The sequence below is a fragment of the Alosa pseudoharengus genome, unplaced genomic scaffold (assembly GCF_046254945.1).
Source record: "Alosa pseudoharengus isolate Yale_2024_CS ecotype anadromous, Long Island Sound unplaced genomic scaffold, YU_APseudo_1.1 YU_APseudo_1.1_scf_23, whole genome shotgun sequence".
Taxonomy (NCBI): domain Eukaryota; kingdom Metazoa; phylum Chordata; class Actinopteri; order Clupeiformes; family Clupeidae; genus Alosa; species Alosa pseudoharengus.
This window is the reverse complement of record NW_027468685.1, coordinates 29,818,990-29,844,667: the sequence shown is the minus strand read 5'-3', so window position 1 is coordinate 29,844,667 and position 25,678 is coordinate 29,818,990. Positions and strand designations below refer to the sequence as shown.

Here is a 25,678-nt window from a genome sequence, read left to right as displayed (position 1 = left end):
TATCTGACTGAGAGTGTGTTCGTGCGTGAGGTGGCGATAACATGGCTACCCACTTTACATTTCCCGTGTACACGTGCACTCTAGGAAACAGCAGGAGGGTGCCCTGTGCCGCAGAGCTGGTTTAGGACGCGTACGGTCGGCCTCTGCAATGTAACCAACTAAAACTATCTGAAAATGTATTTGGATGCAGACAGCATGCGGACCCCACAGAGAGAAAATATGAGATTAAAGCGTTAGCTGTTTAAAATCCGGTATGTCATGGCGGATAGGCCTCACAGGATCACACACCTCGATAAAGCCCCACAACATCTGAATTTTTTCAATTAATTCTAAATTAAATGTAGTGGCCTTTAAAGTATTTATGGTCTAAAACGGGGGCTGAAAATGCCGAATTGGCCAGTTGTTTTTGATCATGTGAATGGCGTCTTCATTCTTCGCCAAGCGACGCCATCGAAGTGAGCACGGCTATCCAACACAAACCAATGGTCATAGTGAAATCCGACATGAATTGCATAGATAACATAGATAACATTAACCTCGTAGGTAATTTAGCCTAAACCATCCATACATTAGTAATTAACTATAGGCCCTGTTTCGAGATTACAGGATATTTATGCAAATCTAAATTATACTTAGTTCTCCTTGTTGCAGTTTGAAATAGGTTAATTAACAATTACAAGTATAAATACTTATTGTCTGTAACAGGGTGATGGGTTAATGTGCTGCTGTGAAATAGTGAGAATTTGGATAGTGTATATTGTGTTCATTCAGTCTGGCCGCCCGTACTAGTGAGGCGAGCTTGACTGGAACTGACAGCGCAAATAAAACTCTCCTCTGGCATTCTCATGCCGCGCCCCCATTGGTGGGACTAAACCACCAATCAGAGCGCCTCTCGCTCTGTCCCTTACTCTAAGCGCTGGCTCAAAGGGAGGGCGTTCATTCATTGGTTTTCAACAGCCCCTATACTATGATCTTTAAGGCGCGAAATAAATAGTGTTACTTCAATACTAAAAAAGTGCGTTTTTACGCACCGGTCTTTAATATATGCATGGCCGTTGAGGCGAAGTGGGCAGAACCTCTACTAGTTAAGGAAACGGGCGAGATGCAATTGATCTGTTCCCTACTGATGCGCAAATTTCGTTTGTTTTCTGTGTGATTAGGTTTTACTAATTCGACATAAATAAGATAAAATTCATGATGACTTATTGCTATGAGGAAATTGGATCAATTTATCTAAACAAACATCCTTGTGTCGTGTATGCAAGAAGCATAGTGATTTAATGGAATTAATAATTGGCTAGTTGTCATTACTCTGCAAAGATGTTTATTAAACGTAACGATCGAGTGCATACTGGATATTTAATGGTCAACTTTCCTTACATTACATAGCATAGCCTACGCCGCCTAACTTCAGTGCAAATCAGATTGCAGTGGTAGTCGCACAGAAAGCAAAAGTTGCCCCTAAGTGTCTTATTCTTTCTGTCTGTTGTTTAGTACGTTGTAAGCTTAATCAGAAAGCAGTATTAAAGACATTTCCTCGACCAAAGTCTTCATATCCAAAATATTTTTGATCAGTCCATGTTCGGTTGTGAGGAAAGTAAAGTAGGCTATGGCGAATGTATCGCTAAGGAATGCGGGCGTCTCCGCCCACTGGCCACTGCATAACTTCGGTAGGCTATGGAATAATTCTATAGGCTAACGACTCTATGTTACCTATGGGTTTCTGAGAACGCTGCGTTCGATCAAGAGCTCAACGTTTCTACAAATCTCTGCGCGGTAAAACAAGAGCAACCGTCATTTAAATAATTGTAAGCTGAAGTCCAATCTATAGTGTTGGTTAAAATGTAAACAATGTGGTCTAGGAAGACTGGGGAATAACCCGTTTCCGCTGGTCAAGAAGAGGCTACCAACGTACGCGCAGAATTGAGAAATGGTGAGATGGAGATCTGTGTAGTTTATATATGGATTTGCTATTTACCATTGTGCTCACGCGTCTGTGTCCGTTTTAAATGTATGGCGTAGGTATGCTTTTCTTGTCTTGATCGCCATATTGAGGGACTGACTTCTAGAAACACAAAAAAAGGAAAGGGAAAATAAATTGACGTTGAGACTTTGAGTGATTGAACTACCGATAGGGTTGAACCACTAATATAATAAGATTAATTATTCTGTCAGAACCTGGGATCTTAAAACAAGTTATCTGAGAAAGAGATTTACTTAATTTTACCACTTGATAAAAATGACGAGCATGAGGACTTTCTACAGAAAATGGCCGTTACTGACTGACGTCAAAATCCAGTTTGCCTACAGTTCAACGTTCATCACTTTCTTAGCTACTTATGGGCATTTGCAAGTCTTTTCCAAACTTATTTTAAATGTGCTACTAACTAGGTCAAGTTGCACTTTGACAACACAGAACGTGCTCACATATATATTTAATTAATGTGATTACAAACGTATGTTTTACAGCCTAAAACAGTTTTTTTGTGTTTATGTCTGATCGCCTATTGTCTCATAGAAAGCCCATTTTGGGAAAAAGTTTGTTATTTTATCAGTTATGCGTTCATATGTATTAAGTAGACTATTCATTTCAGTTGTTTGGCAAAGTTGCACACCGTGCACAGGCAGACGTTGTTGATCTCAATGGCTGTTGAAGTGAATGTATGATTGTTGTTGAGTTTGACTGCCTAAAATGTCTAAAACATATTTTACGAGCAAATGGCTGCAGTAGACTATGCCATGACGAATCCAGCCTATAGATTATATACCTGGTAAAAACATTGTATTTATGGCCTGTGGGAATACTGAAATAGGCTTTGGCCTACATTAAATGAATGGAAATATAAAATGTTTTTGTATATTTATATATTTTTTGACATTTGGGGAGATGTTTTGGGGCTTAGTCTCGAGAGCTTATCCTCAAGGCTCGATAAAACCACACACATGCAACTCATGTGATTCCTGTTTCCAGAAACTACACCATATTACAATCAGCACTACAATTCTGATGAACTTTAATACAAGGTGTATATAACTATATGAAATGTATGAATTGATGGGTTGTTGCTGAGGGTCTGAGTTGAAACCTTCTACAGTGTATGCACTCCGAGTGGCACAGCAACACTGTGGGTGAGATTTCAGGGCACAAAATGGCGGTCAAAGGAATGATGCCCATTCCTAAAGTATTCTAGGAGGTTGAGTCAAGCACACAGAGAACTCTATGAGAGGAGAGCGTGTCTGTTTCTAGTGAGACTATACGTCCATTGTCACAGTGTGGAGGGAGAGAAAGGGCCTCAATAACAACACAACTCTAACAGACAGATAAACACTCCCTCCGCTACCCCCCCCCCCCCACCGACCCTTCTAAATAAGGTCATGTTACCCACTGGCAAAATAGCTTAAAGGTCAAGTTGCATTTTTAGAGCTGTGTAAAATATCTTGAGAAAAAACGATATATTGATTTTGCTGATATATCCGATACTATGCCCCCCCCCCCACACACACACACACACACACATACACACACACACACACACACTTATACGGCTCATATCACTATTGGCCTCCTTACGTCATTGATGTTTATCCAAATACCCCCTCTTGTGTTAATCTTATGCATGGCACATTTACCTGCTAACAGAGGTAAAACTATATTTTATTCTTTCTTTATAATGTATACTTTCTTTATATTAATATTTATTTGTGGAAACTTTTGGCTGGGAACCATACTGCAGCAAAGACAATTGATGTGTGGGGGAGCAACTTTGGGCTATACAGGAAGAATGCATTCACAGTTTTACTGGTTTAATCATTTCAATCTCCCACTTTACTTCAACATCCTATTTTAGCAAAGCATAGCAACACAGGTACACTTTGGTTAGATTGCATATCTTAAAAACTAAGCCAAAGTAATAAATGTAACCTTATTTCAGATTTAAACCGTAACGTTAGCTTCACCCATCTATGATATCAGTGCTGTTGTTTGTGCTAATGATTTGTCTCTGGACATGTACATGTGTATTTACATTTTAAAACACAGGCTCAGGGTCAACAGAAAGAAACATACCTTTACATTATTTATGCAGCATATGCTTTAAGCCAAAGCGAGGAGATATTTTCATTAGTATGTTCCCCCTGGAGATAATTCTACTGGAAAGACCTGCCTTAAAATGAGATTTGTTTATTTCTCACTTTGGCAAACCATATCTAATTACCAGTTTTGGAATTTAAGGTGGCTAGCAAGGGTATTATGTTCTGAGGGGATAAATGAATGAATCTATATATTTATATTCATTTACAAGTAAATGAATCTAAATATAGCCAGAAATCTGTAAAAAAAGAAATTCACTTTTAATTTGATAAAATAATGATTATTCCCTGGTGATGCAATATCTGCATATTGCTTGTTGTTTTGTAGAAGGTATTTGCAAATTAACTCATTATAACTCTCGACCAAACTGTATTTTGTTTATGCAACAGCCCAGTGTGATAAATACATATTGGCGTTGAATGTCTGCGACATATTGGTTATGGGTTGTCCTTAGACATTAGATATTGATTTTGGCCGATCCATAATAATTTAAAAAAAAATATCAAAAAGGTTTTTTGTTTTTTTTACATTTTTACGTCTTCTAAAATTAGTTGGAGTTTAGTAAAATAAAATAAAAAGTAATGATGTACTATTGTAAGTGGGAAAAAGTTACAAACTCCTGCAAACTGCAAACTTACCAGTTTATTAATGACACAAAAAGTTGATTTTTTAGCAGGAGGCTTTAATTAACATGTAATTGGGATGTTTTTTTGATTAGGTATTATATAGTGCTTCCAACATTACGAAGAGTTGTTGTTTATCTAGACTAGAGTTGCTGTGGACTAGAGTTTTGTGTGTTCCCTCGTCGCCATCACGTTTTCTCTACGCTTTGTTTTCACACCCACAGACTTAATCTTATACTTTTAAAAGTAATTACTTTTAATGCCATTATTAAATGATATTAAGACAGGGTTTTATGAATTATATGGACTGTAATTACTCATAAATATGTATCTGGTTTCTTTTTTACTAAGCATTGCTATAATGCCTGTCAGTTTCTGTAATGAGGTGTACGAGGAGGTGGTAGCAATAACATAGTGTACTGTGATTGATATTGCAGTTTTTCCTTTTAGGTACAGATGCTCTGTAGTACTGTGTTATCATAACACCATACGGGTCATAGTTGTAGCATCTATTATTCACATATGTCTTTTTTTACTGGTGTGATTAAGTTTTAATGTTTACTGTGTAAATGTAATTAAATGAGTGGAGTATGTATGTTATCTGTCCTGATCGCCATATTGAAAGACTGATCTCTGGAAACGCAAAGAATGTTTACTGTGTACGTTATTTTTTTTTTAATAAAAGCTTGTCATAGTTGAAAATATGAGGTATATCTCTTTGTCATAATAATTTATTCAGGTAATCGTTCTTCTAGTCATAGAGCAATTCGATCCTCTGTTATGGACGAGATTAAATGGACCCAAGTTACTTATGACCACCCAATACATCATGGTTGAATTAGGGTTGTACCCTCCAAATCACCTGCTATCTGGGTTACCCCCCCCCCCCACCCCCCCAAAAAAAAAAAAACACACACACACACACACTTACACACAAACCTCTTTTTGAAGGTTTAAGTCTGAGTGGATACCACCATTAAGCTGCCTGCCCTCTAAATGTATTTTAAACTCAGGGCAGTTCAGAAATAATTTCCCCTAGACAGCAAACACTAAAGAGCTGTTGTTTTTCTCTCCTGGTTTCACTCTGACCGTGAAGGAGTGACTTTCCATAAAGACGCCATATGTACACATGGTAGTGGTTGTGTTTAATAGAAACCCTTCTATGTCCAAAGTGTGCTTTTATGACCTACATACCAGACAGCTTTACCTTAACATGCTTAAATAATGAGACAACAGTTCAGGTTCAAATCAAATTGATCTGGTAAGATAACTGACAAACTGAAGTTCCAAGGTGTCAAAATGTCATTAAAGCCTTAAATACATTAATGGTTTCTAGTCAAGTTAAGAACGTATTTGTGGCTTCATTTTGCACACTCCTTTATTCTTAACATTTTTGCATTTATAAACTTTTTTTTTTTCAATTTTCACCCAGTATTGGGAAACCCCCATCAGCTAGTTCAATTTAAACTCAGCATCAAAACAGACGTTAACTGAGATACAGTGGTCATTACACAGATTCTGCAAATTACAGAAGCAGCAACTGTTAATAAGGCGTAATAAGATTCTAGCAGTCTGTCATGGGACAATGTCTCTTCACAGTTTGTAATTAGAAGTCAATCCCATTTGAAAAAAAGTGCATTTTAAAATGGCAAGTCATGATGCCTCAGAGATCAATTTGAGACTGAGGCGTTGATGGAAAAAAACGCTCTCTCTTAAGCACCCTGTGGTTTAAAGCTGGTGAAGGAGATGGTCACTGAGAAACAGGTTTTAATGTAAACATTAAAACCCAATAAATGTTTGAATCTAAACATTGTGGGATGACACTTCCTGTAGGTGTGATGATTAGATCTGGTGTGTATAGCATTGATTTAGTAGAGCCAGTGAGCCCTCAGAAAGAGGATGATGTTAAACGGACTGAGGATTTTACCCACATCCTTACACTCTTCAGCTTGCGTAAAAACACACTGCGTATCTAGATTTATAAAACGCATATTTTTTAAGATGGGCTATAAAGCTAACATGCACTTACCATGCCCTTCTCTCTCTTCCCTCCTCTAGCTCCTTCTACCACTTTCTCCTTTTACCACACTTTGACTAGTAGCCTACTTATAAAGTCTGCACTCTCATCCTAACAGTATTGATTGACACAGTAATTCCTACTGAAGGCCTCCTCTGCATGGTAGCTTGAATGTTATTCCTCATTTCTGTGAACCAAATTGGATAAAAGCATACAAATTAATACATCTAAATGTATATTTTGAATAGCAGTTTATAAAATGTTATATGGTAGGTATGTAAATGCTATCAGTAACCATATAACATTATATTACACAATGGATAGCCTAGCCTATTATGTCATGATTAAATTAAAGATGATCCTGTTGATAGGCTGAAAATAGTTCACCAAACTACTTTTCTGAAGAGAAGAAAGAAGTAAAAAAAATAGAAGTAGCATTGTGTAATTGTTATGAGTTATGTCTACAGTATTCTTGGTCCATGCAGGTGAGATTGAAAGCAGTGAGTGTGTTTGGACTGCTGTGAGTAGAGCGCCATCAGGTTTCTTACACCTAGCTGGATGGGTGTGTCCCCCGCAGAAGAGGTCCTAGTACTGCCCCCTGGTGGCCAACAGGACCATCACACACACACACATTCGCACACAAACAGCAGTGGCTCCTCAGCAGACTAGATGAGGATATGAAACTTTGCTCTTCAGAACGAGTCTTTCCTGTAAGCTTCCCTGTTTCTCCTCTGCTTAGCCAGCTCTGTCGCCACAACAACAGGAAGTTAAAACTCCAGTTGACATAACAACACCAGTCTGGCAGTTGCAGCTGCAGCGTTGCCGTAGGGCACAGAGTGGAAGCAAGAGTCTCCTCGTACAGAATGGAGTTTCTTCTCGACGGCACCTCACAGAAACCTGTTAGTAGGTTTCAGGTAGAGATTGTTGAAGGACCTAAAGTGAGGTTTAGGGTAAGACTGCCAGAGGAAGACAAAGGTGAAAGTGAAAGGTAAGTGAGTGTGTTGGTTCAGAGCTTTGGTGTGTATGTGTGTATGTGTGTTTCTTGCATCCAGGACACTCACACTCAGAGGATCCCATTGGGTAGGCTACTCCAAGAAGAAGCTGCTGTGTTAGAGGCTCACCCACTGGACCTTGGTGTTGTACCACTTGTTCACACAGTAGCCTGTAGTCTTATGACCAGCTCTGTGCTTAATTCATACAGTGCTCAGATCATGTTGTAGAAGGGGAAACGATACAAACATGTAATGCTTGCTTTATAGCCTTCTTCAAACTGTGTATTATCCCAATGGGCCCATTGTACGCAGTATTTTTGAGGTGACTAACAGGTTTGTCAGTGGCTGTGGGAAATCCCACCAACCTGTCTCTGACAGAGGAAGTGGAATCTTGAGTGAAAGGTAAGTGAGTGTGTGTTGGTTCAGAGATGGGGTGTGTGTGTGTGTGGTAGGCCTAGGCTACTAGTAGTAGCCCAGTAGTAGCCTAGTAGTAGTAATAGCAGCCTAAAAATACTTTTACACTTTAGTATTACCGCATATCACAGCTTGACCTGGGTGATGTGTTTCTCGTTCTTGCAGAAGATGTTTTCTGTGGTGAATTCAGTGTTCTGATTTTGTTGCAGAAGGAAACAAACATCATGCTTGTGGTAACTTGTGGTAAAGGGTGTGTAAAACATAAGAGCCAGTGATGGTTCAAACTTGTAGTCACAGCCCCCTCGCAGAGAACACATGTAGATCCATTGTACACACCATCAGATTTATGACTGCCTAGACTATGTCTGCATCAAGACTCCCCAAAACAAGATGCTCATTAGAAACATTCTACCAGTGAGTAGACAGGGGCCAACACTTGAGCAGATATGATAGCTACTCCCAAAAGGCATAAGTGCAAAGACCAATGTTATGCTCCGAGAGCAAAAATGCCAGTTTAATAACTGTTTTAATATTGTCTCTTGCTAATGTGTCTAGTAGGCTAATGTTTCTAAATTGCTTGTGATTAGCCTAAATAAATGTATTGCATGGTGTTCATAATAGATTAGAGGCAGCTGGAGTAGGAGTTCATTATTGAACTCTAGTATCGAATATTAATCCTCTAAGTCAAACACTTCCTCTGACAACACTTTATCACTGAGCTGAACCACAGTAAGACTCTTAGGAAGTTGAAAAGAGCAGTTCATGCCTGTGCACATAGAACGGCTAGGACCAAACATCTTGAAATAGAACAGTGCCACTTGTTGGTCACCAGCCCACATTGCATTTTCTATTCACCTACTTTTGCGATTTTCTTACTTATGGCCGTCACAACAGTGTCAATCTGTGCGAAGTCACAGACCGAGAGGCATCTAATTAAGGGGGATATATCCAAAATATCCCTACTGACTGTGGCGGGTGTCTATGGCAGCTGTTTCCAGCCAGCTGTTCTATGTCACAAACTGGTGAACAGGTGGACACAAATGTCCGTGGTAGCCTAGCAACCTCTGTAGTTTTACCTTTGTCATCACTTTGCATTATACATTTACAAAATCAATTAATCTCACCACCACCTTTCTATTAGTTTATCTATCTGTTTGTATGGATACAGTGTTGTTTATATTGTACGGAGATAGAAGTTGTAACAATGTGAACTTCAACCAGCTGTGCTTAGAGCGAGGACAACTGACAGCGCTCTCGAGGCAGGATTAAGCAGTCACAGCCCTAGAGAAGTCCCTCAAGGCCAGAAATGGCGGAGCTAATGTGTGTTATCTTTTTCCTTCATCAGTCTCCTTGCAGTTAGTTTGTGAAGTGTGGGAAACTGTGGTGGGAGGAACTAATGGTAAGTACTACTGAAGAGTTTGTTTACGAAACAGTGTAACTCCCATTTCAATATTTTTTTATAAATCATTTATTTTTTGTTTTCCAGGTAACTACAATTCAGTTAGTGTTATGTAGCCCACTCAATCAAAACACACCTGAAATGCAGAATAAATGTTCTTAAAAATCGTCACCTCCCTAAAATAATAGCAAGTTATTTTTTTGACAGGTAATTTGACAGATAATTTTTTAGGAAGGTGACGAAATGGAGATATGTCGTGGAACCAAACTCTTCAATACCAAACGCAGCTTTTCCCCTCCAAACACCTGACCACAAGGTGCACATGGTCCCTGCACAAGCACGAGACCTGCCCATTTCCACCCTCAGCTGTTGGAACGTCAGTATCTCATTCAGAGAAAATCCCGATGCACTTGTGGTTTTATTAAACAACGTTCTTGGTACTCCAATTTAAAAACAATTGCACCTTAATGAATACACCCACAAAATGCACACACTGCAGCTGGAAGGCCTTTTTTTATTTCTTGAAAAAGGACACAACCCTAAAAGAACATTCATGGTACACTCAAAAGAATCGCAAGAAAAACACATCTGTGTAGGTTCAGGTGCAGGTGAGGGGGTTCAGTGGCGGCAAATATTCGATCAGGATGTCATGTTGCTGGCAGAATCCAATCTCAATCTCTCCCTCTCTTACACACACATACACAAGTTCTAGACCTTCAGCCGTGATGTGCCGAGAACCCTGACCAAGATTAAGAACGACCTTCAGGAGGATGACCTTCAGGAGGTCATTCTTTTTAAGCTGCCAGCCAGACTGACACATGCTGATGACTCACTGTCTCATAAGTACTGTGGAACATTAATACTTTTTCAACCAACAAGAAACCATTTACAGAAAAATAAACAGGCCAGGGTGGGCCCCTAGCTATTCTACTGTGCTTGCACACACACACACACACACACACACACACACACACACACACACACACACACACACACACACACACACACACACACACACACACACACACACACACACACACACACACACACACACACACACACACACACACACACACACACACACACACACACACACACACACACACACATCTGTCCTTGGGGAAATATATATGTAAAAAAAATGCATTTCCTCTCCGCTTGTCTTGCTGTTGTCATAACTCACATACTGTAGGAAAAACAACAGCAACAATAAAACAAAACACCACACATAAGAAGAAAAAAAAAAAACACTAGATAAAAAAAAAAAAAAAAAATGAAGACATGTTAAACAAAGCATCTTGGGGAGAGAATACTCTTCAGCTAGATAAACAGCACCACCCTCTGATGTTAGACAGGATGGCAATGTCCCTGGACATCAGACATCATTTGGAAGGACCAGCCTAGAAGAAAAGTTTTAATATCGTCCTGTGGGAAAACAGACACACACACACACACAATTTAGTTTTTCACAGATATTACTATATACTGAACTGAAATCAATTCTGACATTCTGTGTGTGTGTGTGTGTGTGTAGAAAAACTTACGGGGACTGTATGAGCGAGATCGGGATCGGGACCTGTATCGACTGTAGTATGGAGATGGAGATCGCCTGCGACTGAAAAACAGACAGGGTGTAAATGCGTGTGTCTGTCTGCAAGTATGTATGCATGTACGTATACAATAGTATGTATGTATGTATGTATGTACACTACCAGTGAAAGGTTTGGGGTCACTTAGAACCCTTTTGCAATTATGTAAGCAGATAACATAATCTAAAAACTGCTGCCCTGATTAAAAAAAAAAACAATGCAACTGATCTCAGCTGGTATTCTGTCTATAACTGAGTGAAATGGACATTTCTAGGTGACCCCAAACTTTTGACCGGTAGTCTATGCAAGTATGTGAATGTGTTGAGTACAGGGCGATACCTGTATCTGTAGTCGTACTCATCATAGCGATCATAGCCACGGTCGCCGCCACGGTCGTAGCCCCGGTCGCCGCCACGATCATAGCCACGGTCGTAGCCCCCACCACGGTCGTCTCTTCTCCTGCCTCCACTGCTGCTGCTGCTACCGCCACCACCCCCACCACCTCCATTACTGAAACACACACAGTTAGGCCTTAGAACAGTTTGTATTTCTGTATCTGATCTGCATGTATGCATGTGTCTGTGAGTATAGCCTCTAGCACACTGTTGATTCGTTTGAGCTTCAAGTCTAAATCCACAGACTGAATGCAATTAAAGAGAGCCTTCTCAAGTACTTTGTGTGTGTGTGTGTGTGTGTGTGTGTGTGTGTGTGTGTGTGTGTGTGCGTGTGTCCAACATGCAGGACTTCCTGTTTCCTAGGGTCTAATAGACATATCCTGTTTGGACATTCCTAAGCTGTAGCAAGGATTCCTTTGTACCAGTGAAGTTATTCTGTTTGCTGGTTATAGGAATCCTACTGTGATATTGATCTAGTACAGGGGTTCCTAAAGTCTGTTTGGTGTGTGTGTGTGTGTGTGTGTGTGTGTGTGTGGGGGGGGGGGGGTTTGGTTTAGTAGGGCAATGGACTTAACATCGAACTTAAAACTGAGTGGCACTTAATGCAACCGCCCCCTGTTAATGGTATGACCAGGCCTCTCTGCTCTGGCCATGGTTGACTGGGCTGGTGTACTCACTGTGTGGGCCGACCCATGTAGATGCCAGGTGTGGGGGTGTGGGGCCGCTTGGTGATGGAATAGTCCACTCTGATGCGCCGCCCGTCCAGCTCCATCCCATTGGCTCGCTCCATCGCCTATGGCAACACAATGAGTCTATTTAGCCCTCTTTAAACTCAAAACACATTTGGTCACTGCTTCAGCCCTTTTCTAAGTACACACCTCTACCGAACAACTCCAGAACAAAGGCTCAATATGCAGACTAACAAATAAATCAATCAATCACAGAATCAGTCCTCCTGCTTCAGACTTATTTGTGACTACAGGAGGTGAAAAAGCATTTCAATTATTTTTCACAGCAAAAATCCACTGACTGCCCCTTAAACACCAGGGGCCCTAATTTAAATACTGGGCAAAGTGCAAAGTCAGTCTATAGGACTGAGGACTCGCGTTTGGGAATCTGTACCTCTTTGGCGTCGTCGATGCGCTCGTAGTAGACGAAGGCGAAGCCACGGGAGCGTCCGGTGCGCTGGTCGTAGACGACGTTGACGCCGGCGAGGGGCCCGTGGCGGGAGAACACCTCCCTCAGGTCGCGCTCGGTGGTGTACAGGCTCAGGCCGAACACGCCCAGGCACGTGTTGGGGTCAGGATTGGCCTGCAGGGGGCGCACACACAAACATCACACCGATACACTCATGCTCCACTTGCACATGGCACAGACTCATGGACGGCTCATGCACGTCTAGCCTAACCAACCCCACTGACATGCCAATACACACTCCAACCCCTTGTCCTGACAGAGGTATGCACTCACCATAACACCCCCCCCCCCCCCAACACACACACACACACACCTGTTTCTGCCTCAGCTCATCACATCCTGCTCTCATGCCTCCTCCTGTGGCTGCTCCTGAGTACTGCACCAGTGAAGCACAAACACAGGGCGATCTAATAACACTCGTAACAGCTCTACTGCTGACGCTGTCTGCTGGCCACAGGCTACTCCCCTGAGTAGGATGCAGAACTGACAGCACACTAATGACAGCACACTAATGAGCCCCTGGTGGCTTTTACCTGCTCATAGAGCAAATGCTGCTACTACTGCTACTACTACTACAACAACAACAACAACAAAACACACACCTACAACAGGTGAGGCAGGAATAGTCCCTTTAAGTGAAATCTTCCATCAGCTGTGCTAAATAAGAGCTATGCATGTTTGTACTCGTGTAAGAGAACTAATATATGGCTGATGCAGGATTTCACTTTACCCTGCAAGAAAATGTAAATTATTACCCAAGGGTTGTGTGTGTGTGTGTGTGTGGGAGTAGGGTTGTCTGTAGCCCCTCCCACACACACACACCTACTCTGGCTAAAGGCTGCTCCAGGTCTGCTCCTACTCTGAGCTCCATTTCCAGTGGATCTAGACTAGTCTTAATCTGAGGTAAACTGATAGCATTGATAATTGAAGGTCCCTATAACTACATCTGAGAGTAAACCTACCTGCCTACATTGTCCGGTAAGTATGTTTTATTACACACAGGGGTGTATAGACTTCTATAGACATGTGAAGTTCACCTACAAAAAGGACCCAAATCCAGATGTCCTTATATGGGTCCTTTTTGTAAGCGAACTTCAGAGGTCTATTCATTGGCCTCCTCTCTGTCCTACCTCCTCTAACTCCATCTAGGAACAGGGTCCCAAAACAGAACCAAAAAGAACGGGACTCCCAAGTTCCTTTCCATGACCTCAAAGACCCATAGCAAAACATCCTAGTTCACTTGGTTACAACTAAAATAGAATACACCGGCACTAAATATCTCTCAATCTGCCAACATGTTCATAACTTCATAATACAAGACAATTCATATACTTGATACCTAATAATACACATTTTGCACAAAGAACACATAACATGGCACATAATAATATAAACACTAATAATGACCCATAATAAACCAATACTAAACATTTCCCCAGTACATGTTTACTCTAAGCAATAACATCCCTGGGCCTAGAAATTGAAATTTTAAAATGCACTGACTTTGTCCTGTTTTCCATGACCATGGGAACCCTGCAAGACAGAAGACGAATTCAGACATCAAACACCACAACGCTAGATATAGTACTTACTTCCCACCATACTAAAGCAGATATAGTACTTACTTCCCACCATACTAAAGCAAGCATCAAAGTCCGACCCACTAACAGTACAGTAACCTTCACCAATACTATTGCACTTTATTACACTCCTTCTTACTGTTGACATTCATTTACTTTGACTCTGGCCTTCTGAAGGCAAGGCTATCTGCTCCTCAGGGAGGGGTTCTTAACACAGCTGGCTAACGCTGGGTAAATGTGCAATGGAGTAGAATCAACAAACTGCGGGTCAGAGACACTGGCCTCATGCACGCTGCAATCATATCCATAATCATTAATGTGACCTCAGACATTCAGAAATCCATACAGACTGTCTGCAAACCTCTGCAGCTTATCGGTGATAAAGGTGTTATCAAGGGAATGTGTGTTTGGGTTAGATTATTGTAGTTTGAGTACTGTATCTGCACTTTGTGTGTGTGTGTGTGTGTACTTAAGACAAATAAGTGTCTTGTGTGTATGTGCCAGTTATTTTTTACAGCATTGCAAATACATGCATGCCTGTGTGTCCTGCTGCTGGCGTGACTGTGTGTGTGTGTGGTGAGGGAGTATGTACCCTGGTGCCAGTATGTGTGTGTGGTGAGGGAGTATGTACCCTGGTGCTAGTATGTGTGTGTGGTGAGGGAGTATGTACCCTGGTGCCAGTATGTGTGTGTGGTGAGGGAGTATGTACCCTGGTGCCAGTATGTGTGTGTGGTGAGGGAGTATGTACCCTGGTGCCAGTATGTGTGTGTGGTGAGGGAGTATGTACCCTGGTGCCAGTATGTGTGTGTGGTGAGGGAGTATGTACCCTGGTGCCAGTATGTGTGTGTGGTGAGGGAGTATGTACCCTGGTGCCAGTATGTGTGTGTGGTGAGGGAGTATGTACCCTGGTGCCAGTATGTGTGTGTGGTGAGGGAGTATGTACCCTGGTGCTAGTATGTGTGTGTGGTGAGGGAGTATGTACCCTGGTGCTAGTGTGTGTGTGTGTGGTGGGGGAGTATGTACCCTGGTGCCAGTATGTGTGTGTGGTGAGGGAGTATGTACCCTGATGCCAGTATGTGTGTGATGAGGGAGTATGTACCCTGGTGCCAGTATGTGTGTATGATGAGGGAGTATGTACCCTGGTGCCAGTATGTGTGTGATGAGGGAGTATGTACCCTGGTGGCAGTGTGTGTGTGTGTGTGTGTGTGGTGAGGGAGTATGTACCCTGGTGGCAGTGTGCCAGTATGTGTGTATGATGAGGGAGTATGTACCCTGGTGCCAGTATGTGTGTGATGAGGGAGTATGTACCCTGGTGCCAGTATGTGTGTGTACTGAGGGAGTATGTACCCTGGTGCCAGTATGTGTGTGATGAGGGAGTACGTACCCTGCTGCCGGCATGCCTGCGGCGGTTGGACATGGGCGAGGTGCTCTGGCTCTTGCGGCGGCGGTACTCGGGGGAGTAGGAGCGGGAACGGGACTTCTTGCGGGAGTGGGAGCGCGAGCGGCTGTAGCGGCGGTTGGAGTGTCTGCGGGAATGGGACCTGAGGGAGAGAAGACGAGGCGCCGCGGAGTCGTCATCAACACACAGAAGAATGGAACAGTAGTGTTAAATAGACAGTCTCCAGTGTGGAGTGATTCACTTTCACTAACACGCACAGGAAGAGAATCAACACTTTCAGTTGTATATGATTAGAGTGGGAGACTCCAGTGAATGGGATGTTCCAACAGAGACCATTAGGCACTTTCCCATTACATGCACTAGCACCCTCATTTTCCAGTTGAGGGCACTAGGGCCTCTCCCAATAGATACGTTTCTATTCTTGCAGCCTAGGCTAGACTTCCAGTTAAGGCTAGCAGGACCTTTCAGATGCACTTGCATTCTTGTGGGCCAATCTTACAGTTGAAACCACCCGTGCCTTTCCTCTAATTGTGTGACTGCTTAGGGCTTTCCCATTACTTGCACTTAAAACCTTGCGGTGCATTCTTAAGGTTTAGTTTCAACAGCATGGGATGGCGTAAAAAGATAAAACCATGTGGCACAAAATTGCCTTAAAGGAGAACTCTACTCTACTGTCTGACACTATTGTCTGGCACCCACTCTCTGTTTCTCTTAACCTGACTCCGCCAGATGGATGCTTCGCATTTGCTCTGCATGTCCATCAGTCACAGAGTAAATCGGTGCTTTTGTTCCGGCAGACCTTGGTGACCATGAGAAACATCTATAAAGAATTGCCGGAATTCTACTTTGTGAAGAATTGCTGGAATTATCCTTCGCTCTGGATAAGATTATTGTGATTAATAATGTAATAATGTTAACATATGAGCCAGAGTGCAAATGCAATCACAATGTCATATGTTGCTGTTGTTGATGCCACATCAAAGCTAAGTAATGGAGAATGTATAGAACGCTGGTAATTATTGGAAAATAAGTCGCAACAGGGCGAACAGGACCAGAGGGGTCTTGTTTCGTCCTGTAGGGACTTATTTTCCGCTTATTACACGGCTACTTGCTAAAAAAAATTTCCTGACAGCGGTCTGTAATACTTAGCAACTGTCTGTTATACAGAAATGTCAGACCTCCGAACGTTGGGAAGGCCTATTCAATTAAATGAAGCATTCTGCAGCATTATGAAGAGCCGTGTAATAAGAGTCTCCATAATGGATTAAGGGTCCATAATTCACCTGGCCTGTGTCGTGAGCACTCACCTGGACTTGGACCTTGATCGGGACCTGGACTCGGAGCGTTTGGAGGCTCGGGAAGGACTTGCGGAACCAGAGCGGCTGTCCGACTTGGCATTGGCCGGACTCCCCCGTTCCGATTTAGATGGGGACCGTGAGTCCTGGTGTCAGACGAACAATGTTAAAACAACTTACTGTGAACGTGCAAGGACAAAGACACACGCACGCGCACACGCATAAACACACCCAAGTCTCACTCACACACTTTTACTGTGCATGGCAAATGCTGTGAAGAAAAACGTTAGAACCACGTTGTATCTGTTATCTATAGATGACAAAGAAACAGAATACATATACATATATGCATAGGTCCATTTCAATTACTAAAAATGGGCCTCCCACGATGCATTCAGGTCTTTACCTGGGTCACCATGGTAACAGATGTCATGCAGTTGTGTAGGGCAAGTTAAAGGTACAGATATGTGGAATGCAAACCGCAAATTTACTTAACCTACAACGGATACATTCATTCCTCCTACTCCCTCTTTCAGGCATTCTATTGTTCTTCGGTCTTCGTTTTTTCTGTTTTCATTTTTTCATGCCTTGCTTTCTGTTTTCCATTTCTTCCCCCAATTTGAAACCTTTTTCTTTCCATCTTATGCTTTACGAGCGATAACGCGAGCGTGCCTTCTATCTGACATTCTTCCGTCCTGTTCCCCCGCCCTGTTTACGTTCTGCTCTGTACACATTTTCATAAGCCTTCTGATATTCTTGGATATTCTTCCACATTCTTGGATTAAACTCTTCAAATCCTTCACGACCAATAACCTTAATGAAAAAAGAACATTCAGTACAATTAAGATCATGGTGTTTGGTTGAAACTGAGCAACGTTAAATGGGCATTCAATCGCTCAAAAATAAAACAAATTAGATTTATGACAGATTAAAATTATCTGGGATGGTGAGCGGTCAACTTCAACAAGAAGCAGAGAGAATGTTGAAAGGCAGAAGAAAGGCAGTGGACGAAGCAACTGACAACACATAGCACTATCCTGCATACCGATATGCGATCCATTTTTATTGCAGGACGCCCTCAATCGTAACGTAAACTAGCTATCTAGAGCCAATTTTAACAGCCTTCATTCATAACAATTATTGAGATGGACACATGCTTTGCAAGACTATCTAGAAAACCTGGTTAATATCCCACATCTCATTTATGTCCTGGTGTACTTGCTGGAATTATATCTAGTGCTAGATAGGTATTAGGTAACGTTACACTAGCGCATTTAGGCAGCCATTGTCCAAAATAATTAGACGAGACCAAGCCAAGCCATACAGGCTAGCTCGAAAGCTAGCTTACACTAGCCAAACGATTCGTTGCAGCACCATGCCAGCTTAATGTTACCTTCGCAAAATTGAACACATGGGTACCAACTAAATACTCAGAGCCAGAGCATTTTGATGCACGTAACGTTATGTAACTTAGGCCTTTGCACTACGCATGCTATTATTCAAATCGCCTAGCGTTCGCTAGCTAGTGCTAGTTAAGTTAACGTTAATGTTTGGGATAACGTTAAGGATGCCTCGCCATAGCTTTATTTATAGCTAATTGGTTTATCTTCTTGCGTATGTAGAGTAAATATTCTACAACTACGTGGCTACCTTAATCTGACATAATCGTCGATTTAGATTGATTTAAACATTTAGGAGGCATTATTAATGATATCTTTACAGGCTAGCTACTAGCTTACGCCGTCCAGAATGCTAACATTAGCCTAACAGCGTTAGCAAGCTAATAAATAAGAAAGCGAAAGAACAGGTTCAAGAAAAGAGAAGTACAATGTTTGAGAAATACGACCATACTTACACGCCCTTCGAAGTTGCCATCTTCAATGTCACTCATTTTATGTCTAATGTAGAATAAGGTTAGAGAGACAGTAACGTTTTGAGAGATTTAAAACTAAAGCTTGTTTTCGCCAGGCTAACCGATTACTACTTCGTTATCTAGTAAGCTAGTTTCTGCACCGACAGTCAACAGGGAAATGGCGGTGGAGCCAGACTCATCTAATGTAGCGCAATGCGCGCAGGGAGGGAGGGTAGAGTAAACATTGCGTCACGTACAAGGCTTTTCTTGGCCTTATCCATATCAAAAGCCACGTATTGTTTGGCTTCCATTACTTCAGTAACGAAGAAATAAATATATTCTAAATTGTGAATATAATATTCTTGCAAAATACTTTTTTACAAATGTGAGTAAGCCACTCCTCTCTGTATTTATGATATAAAAAGATACAATAACACGCTTAAACCACACAGAAAACAATATGTTTAACTAGAATATTTATTGCCCAGTCATCAATGTTTGCGCTTACAGAGAACCTGGTAAACATTCTGATCCATTCATGCGCCCTAAAGGCATTTTCAGTGGCACTTAAACTTTTTTGGAATTTCTGAAAGCTTATGGGGTGGATGACTTGAGCTTCAGCAATTGTTAAGAGCTTGAGGTGAAGTCTAATTTTACCAAAGGCAAAAACATGCTGATGAATGTAACGTGTGGATCACCTTGTGGTAGCTATGGCAGACCACACATTTCTGTAAGGATGTCCACAGGATAGCAAAGACAGCCTACTGTTTCCTTTCCTTCAAGGGTGTGTGCATCCGTTTTGAAAGTAATAGTGATATCTTTAACTTGTTTAACACCAACATTTCCTATCAGGTGAGCAGACAGAACATTGTCTACCCGTGTGTGTGACAGAACAAAAAAAAAATCCTTACAAGGGTACATTCATTTACCCCTTAATTTAACTACATTCATTCTCTTCATTCATTAAATTCAGTCATCCATGCATCTACGCAGTGTAAAACATCATCCATCTTTGGATTTTTATGTTGTCCCACGTAAACCCTACAATTAATCTTTACTGTCATACCATGCAGTAGTACAAAAAGTATTTGCAAACTCGTATTTGCTTGCAAAATGTGAAAACAAACTAAATGTTTTATGATGATAACAGAGATATTAACACATGTAGTTCCTAACACACTGTAAAATACATTTATCGTCTAAAACAAACACTGGGCCTCTTCTTCAACTTCTGAGTACTGTGCCTCACCACAGCAGCACCCGGTGACGGTAATCATAGAAAAGGCTGAATTTCAAGCTAAGTAAACTTTGAATGCTGCCATTGAGTCCATCTAAAAATATATAATAATATATATCAGTCATAAAAGCAGTATTTATAACTCATTCACCTCACACCTCTGCACGCCCACACACACACACACACACACACACACACACACACACACACACACACACACACACACACACACACATATATTTCAGTTCAGTCTCAACTTCTTGTGCGTAGTCGGTGTGAAGTGTGTGATTGGTGCTTTGCAGCAGCTGCTTCTGTTTTGGTGTGTCCAGCAACTTGAAGCTGGTTGGGGGACATGTCCTTTTTAAGGAGTCTCTGTAAAGTTGCTGCTGGGGGTAGGAGAGCGCCCCCTGCTGCGTGGGAGGCGTTAACGGCTGAGGCGTTCACCGCTGTGTCCACCAGGCCCTCCAGCTTCACCAGACGGCTCAGGATGTCGTCCAACAGCACAGCGATGGTACGCTTCAGATCGGCTGCATGCACACACAGCACACAAGGATAGAGGGGGGGGGGGGGGGGGGACAGAGAGCATATCAATAACTCCTTCATCTAAACATCTGCATCCACTTTTTGTAGATAAAAACATTAGCCTAAATATTTCAATGATATTAACAGCTGAAAAGGAAATGTCCCCACTTTTCATCTGAGAAATCTGGTCACCATACCGTATCCAGCCATGGAGGTCCCTTGGGGACCAGAGGGGTCCTGGCTCTCCTCGCTGAGGGCTTTGACGTAGCGCCGGCTCAGGTCCAGGATCTGCTGACGCAGCTGAGCGCTGCTCTGGTGGCGTGGGCGAGACAGCGTGTAGTGCAGCAGTAGCATCCCCCAGCACAGGCCCACCAGCACCAGGAATACACTCAGCTTCTGGGACATGTTCCTGCGTGCCACACACAGCATCGCCCTCGCACACACACACACACACACTCACACACACACACTCTCACACACACTCACACACACTGGGAGTGGGTGCAGGGTGTCAGGAGTGAAACGAGGATGCTGGCTGAGCCACAGGATGAAGTGCAGGATTGTGGGGGCAACCAGGAAGTCTGGGGACAGGGGAGCGTAGGCAAGGGCAGATGGAGAGGGCTATAGCTGTGGAAGGGACACAGAGAGGGGCAGTTATGTCTGGATGAGGCCAGGGTCAAGGCAGGGTGTGGGAAAACAGATCCTGAAGCTCTGCCCAGGGGTTGATGGGGAGTGTGAGTATGGGTGAGAGGATTTGGAGGGACCGGGAAAGGTCAAGGGTGAGACTGGAGTGTTGACCAACCATGGGCACATACACACACGCACTTTCTGAAACACACACACACACACATTGAAAGAGGAACTTAAAGTCTATTGATTACAGGTGAGCAGAGCAACCATACACAATCACATCAATGTAAATATGTCAAAAGCCACCAACTTTTACACATGAACAAAATGTGCCTGTCTGGGGTTGATACCAGAAGATGGTGTCTCTTCCTGCTAAAGCTCCATGCCACACACAGTGAACACCTCCACCATTAACGTACAAGAGCCGCTTCATCGCCTCCTGACCCATACTGTGCTGGGGTTTGTGTGTGTGCGTAAGCAAGGTCTGTGATCTGAACCCATGGCCTGTTCCTAGAATACACACTCAATCACTCTCTCAATCACAGCTCACAATGGTAGAGCGCAAAGAGCTGAATAAATTATGCAAACAGAGCAACCAAATCTCCCTTGTAGCATCCTGCCCTCCACTTAACCTCACGCACGCACACACACACACGCACACACACACACAGAGAGTGAAAGAGTTAAACATCGGCCACAGATACCAGTCTACATTTCTTGATAGGGTGGTACCTCGTAGAGCTATGTGACGGGTGCCAATACCAGCAGACATTATATTGATATAGATCTGTGTCGGTGTGAGAGGCTTTGTCCGAGACTTGGGTCGAGTTTCAGAACAACTATCAGGCAAAACTGATAAGATAATCATACAGTTGTGGTCTACCTATTTTTCATACAGCTAACACCAGGCCTGTTTGCTGTATGCAATAAAAACAAAACATGTTCATTTGAGTGGTTGAACTGACATGGCCTTTTTGTGGTCCTAAGTGTCCAAACATAAGTACAGAAATGTCTAATCTGCAAATAAATGTGGTTATATTGTTCAGAAAAAACTGTTTTATTTGAACATATAGGCCATTAATGCCAATCATATTCCTATTTTCACAATTTTCAGCCAAACGAGGAAAAGCTCATATGGTGTGACTGTCCCAAGCCCACCCAAAATTGATTTTTAATAAAACCAATAAAATGAATACATTTCCCCCTTATTTAAGTACTACCACATATGTCTACTTGTAAGTCTGCTGTTTTAAAAGTCCAGGCATAATATTTTGAACCAGCCCTGAACAAAAAGATTTTGTCCCAAAAATCGATATGGTGTGACCCTAAATATCCTACTTTTTTGTTTTGTTTTGTTTATGTAAAGCACTTGGGTGCAATGCTGTTGCTTTTAAATGTGCTATAAAAATAAATTGACTTAACATGTCTAAACACTGTTTTTTAAATGGGCAATTGTCTGGAGACCTTTGGGGATAGGGGGTCCTTCTTCATTCAAGTATAATAACATCGCAGGACATTAAAAGTTTACCAGGTGAGTTTTCTTTCAATAAATCAAGTATTTCCAGCACTCTTCAGTACCCCTTTTCATGGTCTTTTGGTGTGACCCATTTTACAGGAAAATGTCAAATGTAAATTACTTTTTTAATTTTAATTTAAATTACCTTTAAATCTATGTTACCATGTTGCAGTGATCATATAATTTTGGTGCTGACATGTAGCCACAAGACTCACACAACTAATAGTTAAGTGTAAGATATATTTTGACATATTTAACTTTTTTATATGTATTATTTAAGATGTGCACCTATTACATGTATGGTGAATCACACACACATAAAACACAGAAATCACCCTCATACACACTCACACTACAGCCTTGGATGCAAAAGCTAGGCTTACATATTTGACATTCTAAATATCAATAGTAGTCTGAGAAAATAAATCCTGGTGTTGAAGACAGTAATAATGTTGTCTTTATCTCTATAAGTAATTGCAACAATTTAATCTGATTATAATGCAGGATAGCCTATGTTTTTAAATATCTGAATAAATTGTTGAATTTGTCTTTTAACAGATATGAAGAGAATAAACTCAAAAGGGAACTACAAACATTCAGATTGAAGCCCAACATCGAGAAGTGAAAAACTCAGGGAACCTAAGTGCTATACAATAGGCCCTATTTGGTCTAATTTATTTTTTACACAGAGTGATTTTTAACAGTGAACCTGTCTTAAACTGTCTTTTGTTTGTGAAATACACATTTTTGCATTAACAGATTGCTATGTGGTGTGATTTATCATATGGCGTCTAAATCATACAAATCTCAATGGAACAGATAGGAAATAGGGTCAGCAAAAGTCACAAGCATTTTCTTTCTATCAACGTATGTCAAAATTAACATGAAGTTTATTGAAAGATTGAGGACAAATGCCTTACTTTTATGATGAAGAAATATACTGTAAAATGTAATACATTTGCGAGATCTTGATGAAGTAATGGCAGAAGATTATGATACATCGACTCACATAAAAAATATACCCCATTAAAATATACCCCAATACTTTTATACACAATAACTTTCATGTCACAATATGACAATTTTAGTCACAACAAATAAGTGAATAAATATGAATTCCAATACAAAATCTAAAAGACCATACATATTTTGGGGAATGGGAGAGTCAGTACAAGTAGGACTGCCCATGCCCAATATCTGGCTATCTGGTTTTCGGCCTAAAACGTAAACCACCCATTTACATATGCAAGCACGAAGCAGGTGATAAATAAATGCTTGATCCTATTGCAGATTTAAATGGAAAAGTCAGAGTCTGAGCAAAGTCTTTGGTCAATAATTTATAAACCTATTGTTTGTGCAAACTGGACAGCAGTCTGAAAAAGCGCCCTTTTGCGATAACATCTTGCAGTGTCATCCTGTACAATACAGTCGGTGACACAGTATCTTGTGTTAGGCTCGTTGGAGGTGCCAAGAGGAAATATTGACAAAAAGGAAGAAGCTAGTGAATGGCTACATTGTGTGGTGTGTATATTCTGTATGGATACATAAGTTCCAGGGCAGTTAACCCATTGAACTTCCCTTAATGTAGCCTAACGCTAAAACACGAGAGGGGACTATCACCTGGGTGCCCTCCTGTTACAGACAGACACATAGTAGCAACCAAAGGTCCCAGTTGACCTATTCTCAAACACCAAACCACACCTGGGATTGACAGAAGGGACACGATCCTACTCACTTCACTGGTAATTTGGTAAACACAATACTCGGGGTGTGGACGAGAACTCGGGAGAAATCTCCGCTAGATCGCAGCAGCACAGAGGCTAGCTGTCATCTAGGGTTAACGTTTTATCAGACTTACTGTACAAAATAGGTAGGAAGTACGGAAATAGAAAGCATTTCAATAAAGTGACACTGATGTTTTTTTTATAATTATCTCTTATAAAACAGCTTACCACACTAACCATACAATTAATATAGATGGCTAACGTTAACACTAACGTTAAGTTAAAGGTAAGAGTCACTTGAATGATTCCTTTGGCCATCGTTACTTTCTAGTCAGTAAACACAGACACATCAAAAGGTCGACCCATGGCCACCTTGATCAACAAACCAAACGCCCAGACTAGCATTAGGTAAATAAAGTATAGTTACCTGAGCTTTTTAAGGTAGAACTATAAGATAACGTTCGTTCATGTTCAGGTTTAGAATGCACCTCTTGCACAGAGCATATGCCAACCGTTGTCAAACTGCGATGATGAAGGCGATCGACTTCTACCAGCTGACTACAGCACAATCCATAAACAACCCTCCATGGATATCGACCTTTCCAGACCAACCAGGATACCAGAGAAAGCCCAGAAATGCACGAAGAGTCACAAGTCAAGAATTGGCCATTTCGTCTGTCGTAATGGCACAATAAAACCGGTTAAAACTACAAACGCTGCTGTGTAAGTCAGTTTCCTGGGTGGGCCAGAATCAACTGTTACGCGCTGCGTCACTGGAATGAACGCTGCAGCACTGTAGCAATGCTTCCTGGGAAATGTAGTGACAGATCCAATGGTCTGACCCTGGCTTTGAACTTCAAGAAAGTCAACTGTCTCTAAACTATTGCAGAGGTTTATTTATCATCAACATGTTTAGTGTTAATTTTTGTTTTTGTTCAGTCAAGAAGCTGCATTTATCAGCTTATCCACCAAATATACCAGATGTCTCTTGTAATATGTATCATGTATGTATGCTATATGTACATTCCTTACTACAAGGCTGCTGTATACTCCTCACTGATTCAGACCTAACAGTCAGGTCAGGCCCACACACTCCCGCCTCTCATTCATGGATAAAGCCATCCTTCTTATATCTATCTAGTCACATTGGTGACCACTTAAAATGGCCATTTGTTTACTCTTTGATGACACATAGAAATCAAAATGA

General features: G+C 41.7%; 2 protein-coding genes across 6 annotated transcripts; both read right to left on the bottom strand.

Moving 5' to 3' along the window:
* Window positions 1–10,029: 10,029 nt before the first annotated feature.
* Window positions 10,030–19,037, bottom strand: tra2a (transformer 2 alpha homolog). 5 transcript variants are annotated; one of them, XM_076302270.1, is made up of 11 exons: window positions 18,846–19,036; window positions 17,491–17,803; window positions 17,003–17,136; window positions 15,681–15,837; window positions 14,220–14,249; window positions 13,030–13,092; window positions 12,642–12,830; window positions 12,197–12,312; window positions 11,464–11,634; window positions 11,080–11,150; window positions 10,030–10,960 (listed from the first exon to the last, which is right to left on the bottom strand). In XM_076302270.1, exons 2-11 carry the CDS (start codon window positions 17,503–17,505, stop codon window positions 10,950–10,952), a joined length of 957 nt encoding a protein of 318 aa, XP_076158385.1. In that variant the 5' UTR covers window positions 17,506–17,803; window positions 18,846–19,036; the 3' UTR covers window positions 10,030–10,949. The 5 variants fall into 5 exon arrangements, with proteins under 5 accessions (XP_076158385.1, XP_076158387.1, XP_076158383.1 ...); XM_076302272.1 differs by having other exon boundaries at window positions 17,487–19,037; XM_076302268.1 differs by lacking the exon at window positions 17,491–17,803.
* Window positions 19,038–19,301: 264 nt separating this feature from the next.
* On the bottom strand, window positions 19,302–25,203 carry ccdc126 (coiled-coil domain containing 126). Its single transcript, XM_076302267.1, has 3 exons — window positions 24,899–25,203; window positions 20,799–21,429; window positions 19,302–20,606 (listed from the first exon to the last, which is right to left on the bottom strand). The coding sequence occupies exons 2-3, from the start codon at window positions 21,028–21,030 to the stop codon at window positions 20,332–20,334; spliced, it is 507 nt and encodes a 168-aa protein (XP_076158382.1). The 5' UTR covers window positions 21,031–21,429; window positions 24,899–25,203; the 3' UTR covers window positions 19,302–20,331.
* Window positions 25,204–25,678: the final 475 nt, after the last annotated feature.